This window comes from Epinephelus moara, chromosome 5, assembly GCF_006386435.1.
Source record: "Epinephelus moara isolate mb chromosome 5, YSFRI_EMoa_1.0, whole genome shotgun sequence".
In the NCBI taxonomy this organism is placed as follows: domain Eukaryota; kingdom Metazoa; phylum Chordata; class Actinopteri; order Perciformes; family Serranidae; genus Epinephelus; species Epinephelus moara.
In genome coordinates this window covers 7,313,377-7,328,376 of record NC_065510.1, presented here as the reverse complement: position 1 = coordinate 7,328,376, position 15,000 = coordinate 7,313,377, and the positions used below count along the sequence as shown (strand labels likewise).

At 41.0% G+C, this 15,000-nt stretch overlaps 1 protein-coding gene across 1 annotated transcript in view; it reads left to right on the top strand.

Moving 5' to 3' along the window:
• Positions 1-21: 21 nt before the first annotated feature.
• The window catches only part of cyth4b (cytohesin 4b), a 16,930-nt gene continuing 1,951 nt past the window's right edge, over positions 22-15,000 (top strand). Inside the window, exons 1-12 of the mRNA XM_050044631.1 lie at positions 22-139; positions 3,709-3,791; positions 3,951-4,015; positions 6,622-6,688; positions 7,790-7,908; positions 8,357-8,437; positions 10,798-10,910; positions 11,265-11,413; positions 12,760-12,871; positions 13,275-13,351; positions 13,574-13,645; positions 14,189-14,343. Coding sequence (XP_049900588.1) covers positions 121-139; positions 3,709-3,791; positions 3,951-4,015; positions 6,622-6,688; positions 7,790-7,908; positions 8,357-8,437; positions 10,798-10,910; positions 11,265-11,413; positions 12,760-12,871; positions 13,275-13,351; positions 13,574-13,645; positions 14,189-14,343 — 1,112 coding nt within the window. The 5' untranslated portion in view covers positions 22-120. The remainder of the gene's footprint in view (positions 140-3,708; positions 3,792-3,950; positions 4,016-6,621; positions 6,689-7,789; positions 7,909-8,356; positions 8,438-10,797; positions 10,911-11,264; positions 11,414-12,759; positions 12,872-13,274; positions 13,352-13,573; positions 13,646-14,188; positions 14,344-15,000) is intronic.

Here is a 15,000-nt window from a genome sequence, read left to right as displayed (position 1 = left end):
CTACTTCATTCAAGTGTCACTGCACTGTGTGCCGTGGTAGTCTGTCTGTCTTGATATCTCAGTTTGACTGCATGTAACTGTTTTGGCATTGCCAATTTTCGTTTTTCTACTTGGATATAAATGACTGATAGCCAAATGGGTAAGACCTGTTTTGCTCTCTTCTCACTTTTATTGCTGGATCTCATATTTCATATTTCATTTCACATATCCACAAAGACTTTAAAACATTTGCTAGTATTCTATTGTTAAATGTGTGGCTAAAAATGTGTTGTATGATATTTCACATTGAGGCATAAGTGATACATTATCAACTGTGTTTTGCTTTTCACATGTATCAGTTGTCTTTTAATTTATTCCTACATATGATGAGATATTGTGCTATCCTGTCGGAGTCGATGCACTCAATATTTGTGATACTAGAGCTGTAATTTGTCAATACACTGGGTTTCATGACACAAAATAGACAAGAAACAATGACATTTAAATAATGTCCCAGCTGTTTAGTGGCAACTTCCATCTCCTCACACCCTTCTATATTGCAATAGAAATACATTACAAAATAATATTCAGTCTCCCTGGAGCGATCGATCTGTGAGACCAGGTTTTGTTGTTTTTTTTTAGATATTTAGGTTATTGGGGAACAGTTGTTGGTATACCGCTGATCGCAACCTCCACCCTGTGGTAAAACGATGCACAGGGCGGACAGTGTTGTCTCAGCTGAAATGGGGAAGAGGCTGTCACACTCAGAACTCACAGGACCACACACCACTGATAATAATATAAAAACAGAAGTTGCTATCTTTAGTTAGACATCTAAACAATCTACCTCTAAAGCCATGGTGTCAAGATATCCACTTTATGTCCACAGTTACTTCTCAGGCCAAAGCCAAAATCTAAATTATGCAAATGAAGAGTTAGATGACTTGTGTCTGTCAGCGTTGTTGCACAAGGTGTGTAAAGGAAGGGTGGGGATGTAGAAGTCCTGTGGTTGAGATCATTAGCTCAAAACAGCTCACATAATATCTACAGGAAGTGTTGGTAGTTAGGGTTTTGTTAACTTTATGTTGTGCAAGGATTGTTTCTCACTGAGGATGCAATCTTTTACTTAGATGTGGAACAAATGCGGAGGCACCACAGAGCTCATGCTCTCATGTCTAGTACCACCGGCAGCATATCGAATACACTCTGCTGTGTTTATCATGAAATCTTCTACGCAGATGGGAAAGACATTTACATTACTTCTGTTTTTATCTCGTGGGAGTCGCCATCTGCACGCTGACTTTTTCTAAAGCTCCCTCACTACATGCAGTATTTGCAGCTGATCATCCTCCCCAAAAAAGTAGCGAGAAAGAAGGTTGTGCGTGTTTACACTGCGAAATAGCTCGCTCTAAGTTCTGTTCACACAGTTAAAAATGAACTAATTCACGTTTGTATTTCAGACTCCGAATTTATAACTAAGCTGGTCCGACAAAAATGGACTAGTTAAGTTTTATGTCTCCCGTCCATTTAAATGAAATAAAATCTTGTGATCATCATTCACTTACAGATATTTCCCAAGGCTGGTCGAATGGTTCAACTAGATGTGTTGCTCCAAATTTGTTGCCGATGACATTTGAACTTGTGATTATTCTTCTGTTGGATTCTGCAACTGACTGACTTGTTCAAAAAAGTCCATAAAATATCCACGTGAACTGGCTTCAGCAGTGCCGGTAGTTGCGCTGTCTGCCAGTGTTGTCCTTAGTGTTGTGTCAGCATGCAGGGTACTGTAAATCCCTGGATGGTGTAAGCCAAGCATCGCTCACTGCCGCAAAAGTGAACAGTGCTTATGTTCAAGTTCTTAAGTTGCAAACAGATGAGTTCAGTTCACCGTTCATCAAAAATATGGGCATGTTCAGTGAACACACCACTTTTTATCCAATTCCTCTGTTCCAATATTAACAATGCAACAACCAAATACACCAGACACAAGGTTATAAGATTCTTATGTCTGGTGGTTTTTAAGAAAAATCAAGAGAGTCATTAGTGTTTATGTGTATAAGATATTAAATGTTTTTAAATCAGCCTGTGCATCAGAAGACACATTTTCAGAAATACAAACGAGCTTTGCAGGTGCCAGAGAAAGGTATCTTGAACTTACAAGTCATGTGGTTATACTTTTTAATGCCAGGTGTATCAGTGTCTTTTACCACTTCCGTACAAACAAACAAAAAAAGAAGAAGTACTGATGTTGATTTTAATATTCTGAAGAGAAAGTTAGAATTCTATGAGACAAATAGTAATTTTGAAGGGGAAAAGCATCCAAATTCAGGCAACAAAGTAAGAAAAACCTAATGCAAAAGAGGATTATCTGAACAAGTGATGACTGGATGGATTGCTATGAATGCTTTTCAAAGAGACAGTCATGGTGCCCAGAGGATGAATCCTAGTGTTGTTTGTGACCCATTGACTTTTCCTCTTATGCCACCAGAGGGTCAAAATTGTCAGTAATCATTTGAAATATCTCAAGATCTTTGTAACAGATTGGCACAGAATTTGGTACAGATACCTATCGTGACCTGAGGATGTATCCTTATGACTTTGGTTATCCTCCGACTTTTTCTTCTTGACGAAATACCTGCAAAACTGATCACATCCCTTTGACCTCAGCTGTACTTTGCGCTTAGTGCTAATTAGCTAATGTTAGCATGCTGAAACACTAAACAAAGATGGTATACATGGCAAACATTATGCCTGCATAGCATCAGCATGTCATTACCATTGTGAACATGTTGGAATACGGATATTAGCATTTGGCTCGCTACATTTATCTAAACTCAAAGCTGCTTGTTTGGCTGTAGACTCTTATGTTTCCTGATATTCTTACTTTAGTCATAGGTAACCTCATAATTGAATCCAGCAATGTAGTGGGCTAAACTACAATAGTTAGACTGTTCATCAAGACAATAACTCCTGTGGATTAATGATATAAACCTAAAACTATAATTTATCACTAAAGATCAGGGACACATTGCTATTAATAGAGTCATTATATGTTCTCTAGCAACCCTCAAGTATAGATTCCTAACCAACCACAACGCCGCGATGAAACTTTTTCTTGTAATGACTGTAAGGTTTCATGATTCATACCACATCACTTCTGTATGTCATTGTGCAATTCTAATGTGGGAGTGGGCAGGAATAGTGGTTGGCAAAGAGGAAATGGACTTCATCCACAGAGCTTGTTAGCTGTATTTGAATATGTATCCATGTGTTTCTATGCTCATGCCTTGTTTTTCAAGAAATGTATTTATGTTTATATTTATCGGTGACTGATATCTTTCATGAGAAAACCACACCAGCTGTCTCACATATTGTATCTTCCATAGAAATCTCTCTTCCTCATGCTGTGGCTATCTTTGAATATACAATACAGTGATACTTTGTGTGGATTCAAATCAAACATAACAGAGTAAAAGTAATTTTTCAAACTAAAGAAACAAGATCATTAAAATGTCATCGTTTCCTTATCCAAATGACAGTTTGCGTGTCTTTCCACAAATCTGCTGATACTCTCTCAAAAGAAGCCAGTAAAGGATGATTAAACTAGATATGTCATCATTTTAACTGAGTATCCTGATGTAATATAAGTTTAGTGGGCGGATTAGATATGAAGTACATAATTAAAATTCCTGAGAATCCATTTAACGTTTTTGTTCCTCTTTTGTAAAGTTTCCTCAGATTTTACAGCAGATGAGAAGATGGAGATTGAGAGCATTAAGACGTATAAGAAGGACCTTCTGGATGATATCCAGGTACATATGCACTCACTTTGTCATCCTAAAACACATGTGATAGCCAAAAAAAAAATAATGCAATTTTAGTTTAAAAATCACTGTGGAAAGTGACTTGTCATGCTTTTGAAAATAAGGGAAAACATACTAAAGACTTTTCTTTCATCCTGATCTATCTAGAAGTTGAAGATGCAGATAGACAACGTCATGGCGGATATACTCAGCTTTGAGTCAGCAGAGGAAAAGTGAGTTTTGCGCTGGGAAAATCCCCCACCCCTACCTTACAAACTAAGGGTTCTTTTTATAGAACTCCTCTTTTACCGACTCCCACTTAATACTCCTAATTGTTTTTTCGTTGTCACATGTTTTAGTTTCAGTTTCTTTTCAACAACTTTCACCCACCTCTGCGTCATCTACTGTCCCAAAAAATGTTAGCTCTCAATGTATAACAATCGAGTTGCTCAAGACATTGTTAAAGAAAATACAGTTTACACAAAGTATTTGTTGTATTGGTCCCATTAAAAGTTGAGCTTTAAGGATGCTGCATTGTGGATGTAACTGAAAAATTCATACAATAAAATAGATCTCAAATTTGTCAACAATCCCACCTTCCTACCTGTTCTGTTGAATCAGACTGCCTCCCTCCTGATCCCTAATAGTCAATTAGATTACAATACATTTAAGAGAAGTGCCTCATTATCAACATCCTGTTTTAAAAGGAAATACAGTCCCACACAAATCCCACCTACACTTTTTGTGTGGATTAAACAAACAAGATATAGCATGCTAACAGTTCAGTGTGTTAAATTTAGGGGGGTTTAGTGGCATCTAGTGGTGAGGATTGGAAATTGCAACCAGCTGAAACCAATGCCTTGTTAGAACTGCTTCAGTGTTTATAATTCAGGAGGTTATAACCAGGACCAAATTATATGCAGAGGTCTCTTGCTCTCCAAAATAAACAGACCAGGTGATTTAAACCAGTAAAAACACAGAATAAAGCAGTTTCTGATACATATCAGTGTTTCTCCAACGCCGTTCGGCACAACGGAGACAGGCCGATTGCCTGGGACTAATGTGTACTTACCTTTTTTTCTCTGATAACTTTTTTTTCTCTGATTTTGACATTCAGGAGTTTTTTACCAGTGCTGAATAATCAGCAGAGGTCACTTCCTCTCCAAAACAAATGTACAAGGGGATTTAAACTGGTAAAAACACTGAATAAAGCAGTTATACATAAAGAAAAAGACTTGATGCTCTCGTCGTGGAGGGGCTTCTAACTACAGTGGCCAGCGTGGTCCCATCTAGAGCCAGTGTTTGGTTTGTCCATTCTGTGCTACTGGAGGCAGTGTAGACTAACTCTACACAATCTCCGTAGATGAGGACCTGCGTCCTACATAGATATAATTGGCTCATTCTAAGGTATCCATCCATCCATCCATCCATCCATCCATCCATTTTCATCCGCTTATCCGGGGCTGGGTTGCGGGGGCAACAGGCCGAGCAAAGCACCCCAGACATCCCTCTCCTCGGCAACGCTTTCCAGCTCCTCCTGGGGGACCCCAAGGCGTTCCCAGGCCAGACAAGATATGTAATCCCTCCAGCGTGTTCTGGGTCTGCCCCGGGGCCTCCTACCAGTGGGACGTGCCTGGGACACCTCCACCGGGAGGCGGCCAGGAGGGATCCTAGTCAGATGCCCGAACCACCTCAACTGACCCCTTTCGACGCGAAGGAGCAGCAGCTCTACTCCGAGCTCCCTCCGGATGTCTGAGCTCCTTACACTATCTCTAAGGCTGAGCCCAGCCACCCCACGGAGGAAACTCATTTCCACCGCTTGTATCCGCGATCTCATTCTTTATTCTTTCGGTCACTACCCAGAGCTCATGACCATAGGTGAGGGTTGGGACGTAGATGGACCAGAAAATCGAAAGTTTTGCTTTCCGGCTCAGCTCCCTCTTTACCACGATGCAGCGCCCGCATCACTGCAGAAGCTGCACCGACCTGCCGATCCATCTCACGCTCCATTCTACCCTCACTCGTGAACAAGACCCCGAGATATTTGAACTTCCTCGCTTGAGAAACATAAAAAATCTTATTTTTAGGTGAATATAAACCAAAGAAAACATACTTGTGATATCACTGCCAATATATCCCTCAAAATCCTACCCACTGAACCTTTAATTCGTGAGCTCAAGGGGTGCTTGTAGATTTTGTTACATGTGTACAAAGCCAGGCTAGCTGTTTCCCCGACCACAGTCTGTACGCTATGCTAAACTAAGCTAAATGGCTGCTAGTTGTATCTTGATTGGTGCTGATATTCTCATCTAACCCTTACAAAGAAAGCATATAAGCATGTTTCTCAAAACGTGGAACTAATTCTTTAAGCCAAAACTGTGACTGGACTGGATAGTTACATTTGAGCTCCTCAATGTTTCAGCAAAGATAGAGCAACTATTATTTTGTTGGGATCCAGTACCTGCAGCTCCCATGAGTATATGGGCTTCTATGAAAAATTCGTGGGAGGAAAAGTTTTTGCACCCTTGTACATTTTTTTGTTGGTTTTATTTACGTTTAACAGGTCCTATGTTACTTGAGCACAGTATATAACAGTATGGGCTACTAAGAATACAGACTGAAAACCATAGTATAATGTTGCAGCTTTTCATTAAGACATAAATTAGAGATAAAAGAACCCCTCAATGACAAAGTATGTTGGGTCGAGGCTAGTCCACAATACAGTATAACTTAAATAATGAAGAGTGAACTTAAGACTTTTCCATACAAACCATTTGGTTTTGTGAGACTGCTTTTGAACATAATTGATTTTTTTTCTTAAATGTTGCTTTCCCTGCAGCAAAACCATAGAAAAGAGTAAACAGTTCTCAAATGGGAAGAAGAAATTCAACATGGACCCCAAAAAGGTGACCTCAGGAGTGTGTGTGTGTGTCTGTTGATGTTCTCATGAAGTGAACATGTTTAAGCATGATTAGCATAATGTTTGGTCAGAAATGACTCCTTGCTATTCTTGAATGGTTTATAAAAAAAAAACGTATACATGTCTCTTTGTGTGTGTGAGCTTTAACACCTCCAGCGAGCAGCTCTTGCTTGTCACTGCGTGGACTTCCTCTATTTTAACCACAGTGGAGCTGCTTTGAGTCTGTGAACTGACACTGATGCAGGTCCACAGCACAGTTTCTGTGGTTTCAATAGCACGTCATGCTTCTCACTGCTGTGAACTCAAATGTTTGCAACAGTAAATACAAATAAAAGTTATACCTTTTCTGCTTACTGGAATAAGTCAGCTCTGAACTGTAGTTAGTGAAGTTAGCTGAACTGCAAATGGACTTTAGAGATTAACTTTTTATGTTTAATGTATACATTAGATTAGATTCCTAGACCAAGATTACAGGGAAATAACAAGTTTTAGAACCAACATTAAAGTGTGATATTGAAAATAGATGTCGTGAGAAATTTAGTCAGGAGTTTTTCAGCAATTTGCTTTCACCATACAGTAATTTCAGTATTTCGAAAACTGACTCGCATGCCTTATTTGCCACAGAAGTGTCTTTTTAACCTAGGTTGGCACAAGCAAATATGCTGCGTTAGACATTTCTACTTTTGGAGATGGTTTGTGTTTAGTTTACTTCCATTGCAAATGTATTTCTAACCACCCCTTTCCTCTCTAACCCCTCTGATGGAGGAGAAAGGGGAAGAGAAATTAGTTTTAAGGAATCGGAATTACAGAAACTGCGAACTTGCTCGGCCTTACCAACCGGAGATGAGATCATTATGAAACTAAACACATTTAACCACCAGTTCAGTGGGCATTTGTGTGTGTGTGTGTGTGTGTGTGTGTTTAGTGCATATGTTTAAAGCACTATGTCATAAACTAAAAGTGCTTCTTACAAATGCAGGTTTAGCCATTGGTGCAATTTAACAAGTCATAAACAGAAAATAATGCGGAAGTACAAATGTGTACGTCCTGTAAACTATCTTCTTTGTGTGTGTGTGTGTGTGTGCAGGGTATCAATTACCTGGTGGAGAATAAACTGCTAAATGGATGTGCACAGTCCATCGCTGAGTTCCTGTACAAGGAGGAGGGACTCAACAAGACAGCCATTGGAGAATTTCTTGGAGAGAGGTGAGGAGGAGTGGACGGACAGTAGGAAAACAGAATGAGGATGGAAGACAAGGGGGTCAAGAGCAATAGAGAAGGAAAAAGGGAAGGTAAGGTAAAAGGGATGAGGAGGGAACTAAGACAAAAGGGTAAAAGGAAGAGAGAAAGACGGTATTAGGTAGAGAAGGGAGAAGGAGGAAGACATTAATGATGGGACAAAGGAAAAACAAAGGTAAAACTCATGACAGAGATATGGAAAGGAAGGAAGGAGAAAGGAAAAACAGCCATGACAGATGGAACATGTGGTAAAAGGGGGCATCTTGTACAGAAAAACGAGGGGAAGAAGAAAGAGGAGCCAAAAAGGATACATTTAATAGCAGAAGGAGAGAGAGATTTGAGGGCAGGTTCCAACAGAGAAAGTTAATACCTTCCTCTGGTTTTAAGTGCCTCCCTCCCCCCTTTCGTCCCACAGGGAGGAGCTTCACCTCCAGACCCTGAAGGCCTTCGTGGAGCTGCACGAATTCTCCGACCTCAACCTGGTCCAGGCCCTCAGGTCAGTTCCCTTTGTCCTCATTCCTGCCTCATCTATACTGCTCTCACACATCAACACATGCACGTGTAGCTCTTTCTATAAGAGCATCAACAGTATATTTTCACTAATTTAAAAGGTTAGGTTGCCATGTTTATATCTGTGCAAACCCGGACAATAATTGAAAAAGACTGCTAAGAAGACAAAGCGCAAAGGAGAAAGTGATAATAGCTTTTATCTGGATAAAGATGGCAATATGCAGTTACTGTACTTACTGTCAATTAAATTAGTAATGACTTAGATTAACGTTGGACAGGAAATTGTCTCACTTGTTTATGAATACATTTAGAATTGCAGCACTTTTAAATTTCACCAGTTTTACAAAACGTTTCGTTCTGTTCGTTTCGTTCTGTTCTTGTTAACATGATATCTCAAGAATGCCTTTTGGAAATTTCTTCAAATTTGGCACAAACACCCACTTGGACTCGAGGATGAACTGATTAGATTTTGGTGGTCAAAGGTCAAGGTCACTGTGTCCTTTCGTCTGTCTCCTTCTTGTGAACGCAATATTTCAAGAACCTCCTGGGGGAATTTCTTTAAATTTGGCACAAACGTCCGCTTGACCTCAACAAACAGTGATTAGATTTTGGGCATCAAAAGTCAAAGGTCACTGTGACCTCACAAAACATGTTTTTGGCCATAACTCAAGTATTCATACATTAGTTATGATGGTTAAATATCAGTGTGACATCATAATAATTAAACCCACTAACTCAGGAACAGGAGGGGAGACATTTGGTCAGTGCTGTATTGGTGACACTAATCCTTTCACCTTGAAACTGTGGTGATTGTACAGATATTCTGTGCTGCTGGGTTGAAGATGTGTGTCTGAACATACATGGATGTAAACAGTAACTGCAGCTTGACTAACTTGCAGAGGCATACAACTGCGATGCGGTAACTCTAGTTATTGTACAGCTTTTTGGATGCACAGTTTAGAGACACAATTTGACACCATTGACTTGCCTTTTTGTGGCAAAAAAGGAAAACATTTATGGTTAACTTAAAAGTCTTCACATAATCACCAAAATGTAACTACTATCAAACTAACCATTCTACCACTGTTGTATAAAGGTGGTATAACATAATCCATATTACGCTGACGTTACTAACCAACACTGAACAGACTAACCAGCAGCCACAACACTTGTGACAATGAGTTTCCCGACAGAGTATGAGAGGGGCTGCTGTTTGTACTGTAATATCAGCAGCCACATCCGTGGAAAGTGACACTGCTGCCTGCGTCAGTGACTGGCAGAGGCATGTTTGAGTGTGGCACTATCTGACAGAAAGGTGCAGAGAAGGAAGAAGTCAGAAGTCAGTCTCACCTATTTTAAACAAAAAAAAAAAATCTGTTAACTTGTCATGGAGGGTCCCACTCAGCCTGTGAAAACAGTTGTTTGATGTTGTTTGTGGCTCTGGGGGCTGGGGGGGCTTCACCGCCTCTGAATCAAACACATTTTTTTCCCTATGCCCCCACACACTCCCTGCTCCCAGCTCCCAGCTCCCGTAGCAGCTCTTCTCTGCTACCATGGCAGCTCAACTCCTCTCCTCACTTGTTGCTGTTGTCTTAAAAGTGAGACTACTTGTTGCAGTTGAGAAATATCATGAGCTACAAGAGCCACAATCCTGTCATTATAGAAACAGTGGCAGAGAAGATCATTAAAAGATCATTAATGGGTGTCCACACATCAGAGGTGGGAGAAGTAGGCCCACAGCTCCTTTAGTAAAGGTAGTAATGACTGTGTGTGGTCTTCTGTTGACATGCTGCAGTATGACACTTGCCGGGGGCAAAACCTGACTCACATCATGAGGCATCACAGTGACACCAGTGTGTTTTGAGCTTTAGTCTCTTGTAAGTCCTCCAATTTTATGGCAGTGCAATTCTGAATTGCTGAGTCAAGGAAAAAGTACAGAAGTATTTTCTGAAAAGAGTCATTTTATAAGCTGATCATATGCTTTGCATGTAAATTATTAATTTGCAGAGTAACTAGTAACTATAGCCGACTTAATCAACACAGCCGAATACAGAGGACAGTGGAACAATAGTGAAGTAGAAGCAGGTAGCACTAAATCCGTGTTTAAGTGCACGTAAGTCAAAACTGTAAGTAGTACGGATAATGTTAGCATTGTCACATAAAGTCACACTAATGACTAACAGTCTGTGTCTTGATTGTCACTTTGGAAACTGTGCACCTGCCGCCAACACACACTCGCCCTCCAGATGTGAGGTGCATCTGCCGTTCACATGCAGGTCACAAACCTAAACAAACATGCATACCTTACAGACAGAGGTTAACGTGAGCGTGGTCTTTATGTGACAGACAGTTCCTGTGGAGTTTCCGTCTGCCTGGTGAAGCCCAGAAGATCGACCGCATGATGGAGGCCTTCGCCACGCGCTATTGTGACTGCAACACTCATGTCTTCCAGTCCACCGGTGAGCTTCACTAAATATACATCTGTCCACTTCCTGTCTGGGCCCTGTGTATGTGTGTGAATATGTGTGTATGGGGATGTGTTAAAATGACCACATCACCTCTCTCTGTTTTCTCTCCAGACCTTTCTCTTCTTCACAGAGCATTACTAAGTGCTATATCATAGGCAACTGGACTTGCTTCAGTTTCTTGAAGATGTTTCATCTCATCCAAGAGGCTTCTTCAGTTCCAATGTCTTCAAGAAACTCAAGCAAGTCCAGTTACCTACGACATAGTACTTAGGATTACCATGACCTGGATGACATTATGTTGCTGTCTCTTATTCTTTGTGTGTGCGTCTCCCTCTGTAACACCAGACACATGCTACATCCTGTCATTTGCCATCATCATGCTCAACACCAGCCTCCACAACCCCAATGTGAAAGACAAGACCACTCTGGAGCGTTTCATCTCCATGAACAGAGGCATCAACAACGGAGAGGATCTACCCAATGACCTGCTCTCGGTGAGAACAACTGGCCAGTCACATTGTTCAAACGAGACACCAGGAAGTAATATCCCAAATGCCAATACAGCTGAACTTCTTATCTGGTTGAAATTGGCTCTCTCTTTGACTTTGATTACTGCAGCCAGCCCTTAAATCAGTACGATACCGCTCCTCAGTGAATGAGCTCCAATGTTTATTAATTGGTTAAGACGGAGTCGAGCTGTTTCGGTGTTGGTGTGAGGTTGTTGGGGCCGTTAGAAGTCAGCTCTGTGTTGGATGTTAGTCGCTGCTGCTGTGTTAGCTTGTGCTAACCGAGGAAGGATGACAGGACGAGAACAGCTGATGGAGAAGGATCTTCAGCCCTGCTTCAAATAGCAGCATCGGTGTTGAGCTGTTCCTGCCCCCAACTATCTCAACTAGACTTTAATTCTGTGCGACACACTGAATGTTCATAATATTAGGCTCCAAATCCGAGATGATTTTTTTTGCGATATTTATGTACCTCCACAGCTTCATTGCAAAAAAAGTCTAAAAACATTGCAACATACAGTGGATTTTTTTTTTTTTTTAGAAATATAATACACGGTATAAGGACAACTGTATTTTAAAGGATATGTTTAGAGTTTTTCAAGTCCATCTTAAACAATACTCCAGTGCCCACATGTACATTGTAACAGATTTCTCCTTTTCAAACTGGTCTTTACGGTATTTCTTCCTACCGTACAATACAGGACCACAAGAAGAGCTTATACATGCCATACACATCACTCTTTGTGGGATGTTAGATGCCAATATGAAAATGAAAATTAAGTTAAAAATAAGAACACGGAATGTTGCTGCACTTTGTAAACCAATGCAGTGCTTTCGCTGCTTGTAAAATAACCCCCACTGCCTGACAATCACCACCTTCTGTGGAACAGAAACTCGCCTAGGTAACCACCCTCAGGTTGTTCTCAGGCCCTCCTGCAGGTCAGTCATAACCAACAGTAGTCTGCAGGAGGCGGTGGCATTTTACAGTGCTACAGACTGTGGGCTGGTGTTAGATAAAAGATGTGTGAACATAACAACGTCCCAGTCTCACCAAAAACCACCGATTCAGTGTCACTCATAACTGCAGACACATAGAGATATGTTTGTTCTTTGGTGCCTCAGTTTGAGTGTATGGAATAATATGTGTTTTAGCTGGTGATTTGTGAGGTTGATATGTCAATAGAAGACCACACATTTGGACCATATTGTGTCATATTTTTAATGTGATTTCTCTGGTTGGAGGCTTTAGCTCAAATGTATGTTCAGGGGATGGTTCAAGAGTTAAATGCTAGCCCTCTTCTTTGTCTTTACCCGTTCAACTCCTCTCTACTCAGAAACTGTACGAGAGCATTCGCAACGAGCCTTTCAAAATCCCAGAGGATGATGGGAATGATCTGACTCACACCTTCTTCAACCCTGACAGAGAAGGCTGGCTCCTCAAACTTGGTAAAACACCTCTCCACAATATGTAGTTTTTATGATTAATTTTTGGATGTTAAACAGATTTAAACACCAAAATTTCTAAAGCAAAAAAAAGGGAGGTTTAAGTGAGCTTGATGCTGTCGTGCGACATTACATATGAGCTGCTACTTAATGCTAAAAACAGGAAAGTACAGAGGAAGCAGTCAGAAAATGACCCAATGATGGAGTATACCCGTGCGTGTTTGCATGCAAACCTCATAACCTCAATGGTAGGTTATGCAGAAGTTTAACTTCAAATGACCTAAAAAAAATTACCTTGGTCAGCATGTTGTAACGTTGTAAGACTTTTTAATGCCTGTTAGTTTTCAGCACAGCAAATACCTGAGCATATAAAGATCTCCATTTTTTTGCTTTCTGTGTATTTCAGGAGGGCGGGTTAAGACATGGAAGAGGCGATGGTTCATCCTGACTGACAACTGTCTCTACTACTTTGAGTTCACCACTGTAAGGCTCCCGCACTGCTTCTTTTACCTTGACACAGTATATCTGAAAGTCTTTCCAGCCTCAGCATTCCTCTGCTCACTTTTTATTTACAATATCGGATTCTCTATCTCTTCCGCTTTCCGTCTTTTTGTGACGCCAGTGACATTTTTATTCTGAGCTCTTCCTTCTTGCCCTCCTGATACATCACCTGACTCAGTCCCTGTCTTTTAAATCTGTCTGCAGGACAAAGAGCCCAGAGGCATCATCCCTCTAGAGAACCTCTGTGTGAGAGAAGTGCCATATCCCCGCAAACCGGTAAGATATTGTCAGCAGTGATTTGTGTCAGCACTGACATGTTTAAAGGTATAGTGTATTGTATTGAATAAGGGGCGTCCTGCGGAGGCTGGAGATGTACTTGTTTTTTTTTAACCATGTGTTTGTGCAGACATCCAGCTGCGTTGTGAATGGAATTTTTTACATACTTGCTTATGTATTACACGCGTTACTTGAGGATTCCACTAGAGGGCACACTAGAGAACTCAGATCGTATAGAACTTCTGGATTTGTGCGAATATGGCGACACTCTGTTTGTACCTTTTATGTGTTTGAGAGAAGCCAAAGACAAATTTCCATCTATCTATGATTCTCTTGCCAACACCATCCCTATCGGTCGGACAATCAGTGTAGCAATTTCAGGTGATGCGTGACCAACACACCAAATGGAAGCAGGATATGCGAGGCAACAATCATGCACATCCAAATGCGCAGTTAAAAGTATATCTCCAGCTTAATTCTTACATTTGGTTAGTAGATTTTAGATTTATAGATTGATTGTTGCACGGTTCTGGTGTCATCTAGTACTGTCTGGAGCTGTACAACCCCAACAGTCGAGGACAGAAGATCAAAGCATGTAAAACAGAGACGGACGGCAGAGTGGTGGAGGGGAAGCACCAGTCCTACACCATCTGTGCTGCCAGCGCAGAGGAGAGAGACTCCTGGATCGAGGCCATCAGGTCAGACCACACACGCACATGTACACCAATATGTGGATGGTTTTGCAAACGTCCACACATTCAGCATCACGTACATAACCAGACTCAGTAGAATACACTGTGTAACAATGCACGCACAGATCCACAGATAGCAGTGAAAGTCCCCAGGACAGAAAAAACTTACTGGCCCGTAAAGTATACCCCCATTGTGAGTTTAAAATAAGTATCCTCACTATAAAAAGATGTTAAAATTTGCCTGCGGCCCACTGGGGGTTAGCTATGGGCATGGCTGCAGGGGGACCGTGTAAGCTGAAACCATTTCCCTCAGTGGAAACAAAGCTTTTATCTTACTATATAATGACGAAAACTCTGTCTGTGTGTCTGTTCCACGTTTTTCTCCTCACTGACTTGGTCAATGTCAATGTGAAATTTGGCACAGTGGTAGAGGGTCATGGGAGGATGCGAATGGAGCAATATTACATCAATTGACCAAAGGGGGGCGCTATAGCAACCGATTGAAATTGCAATCTTTGAATGGGCATATCTCATGCCCCGTATGTCGTAGAGACATGAAACTTTGCACAGAGATGCCTCTCCTCATGAGGAACAAATTTGCCTCAAGAACCCATAACTTCCGGTTATATAGATTTTCAGCCATTTTGAATTTTTTGAAAAACA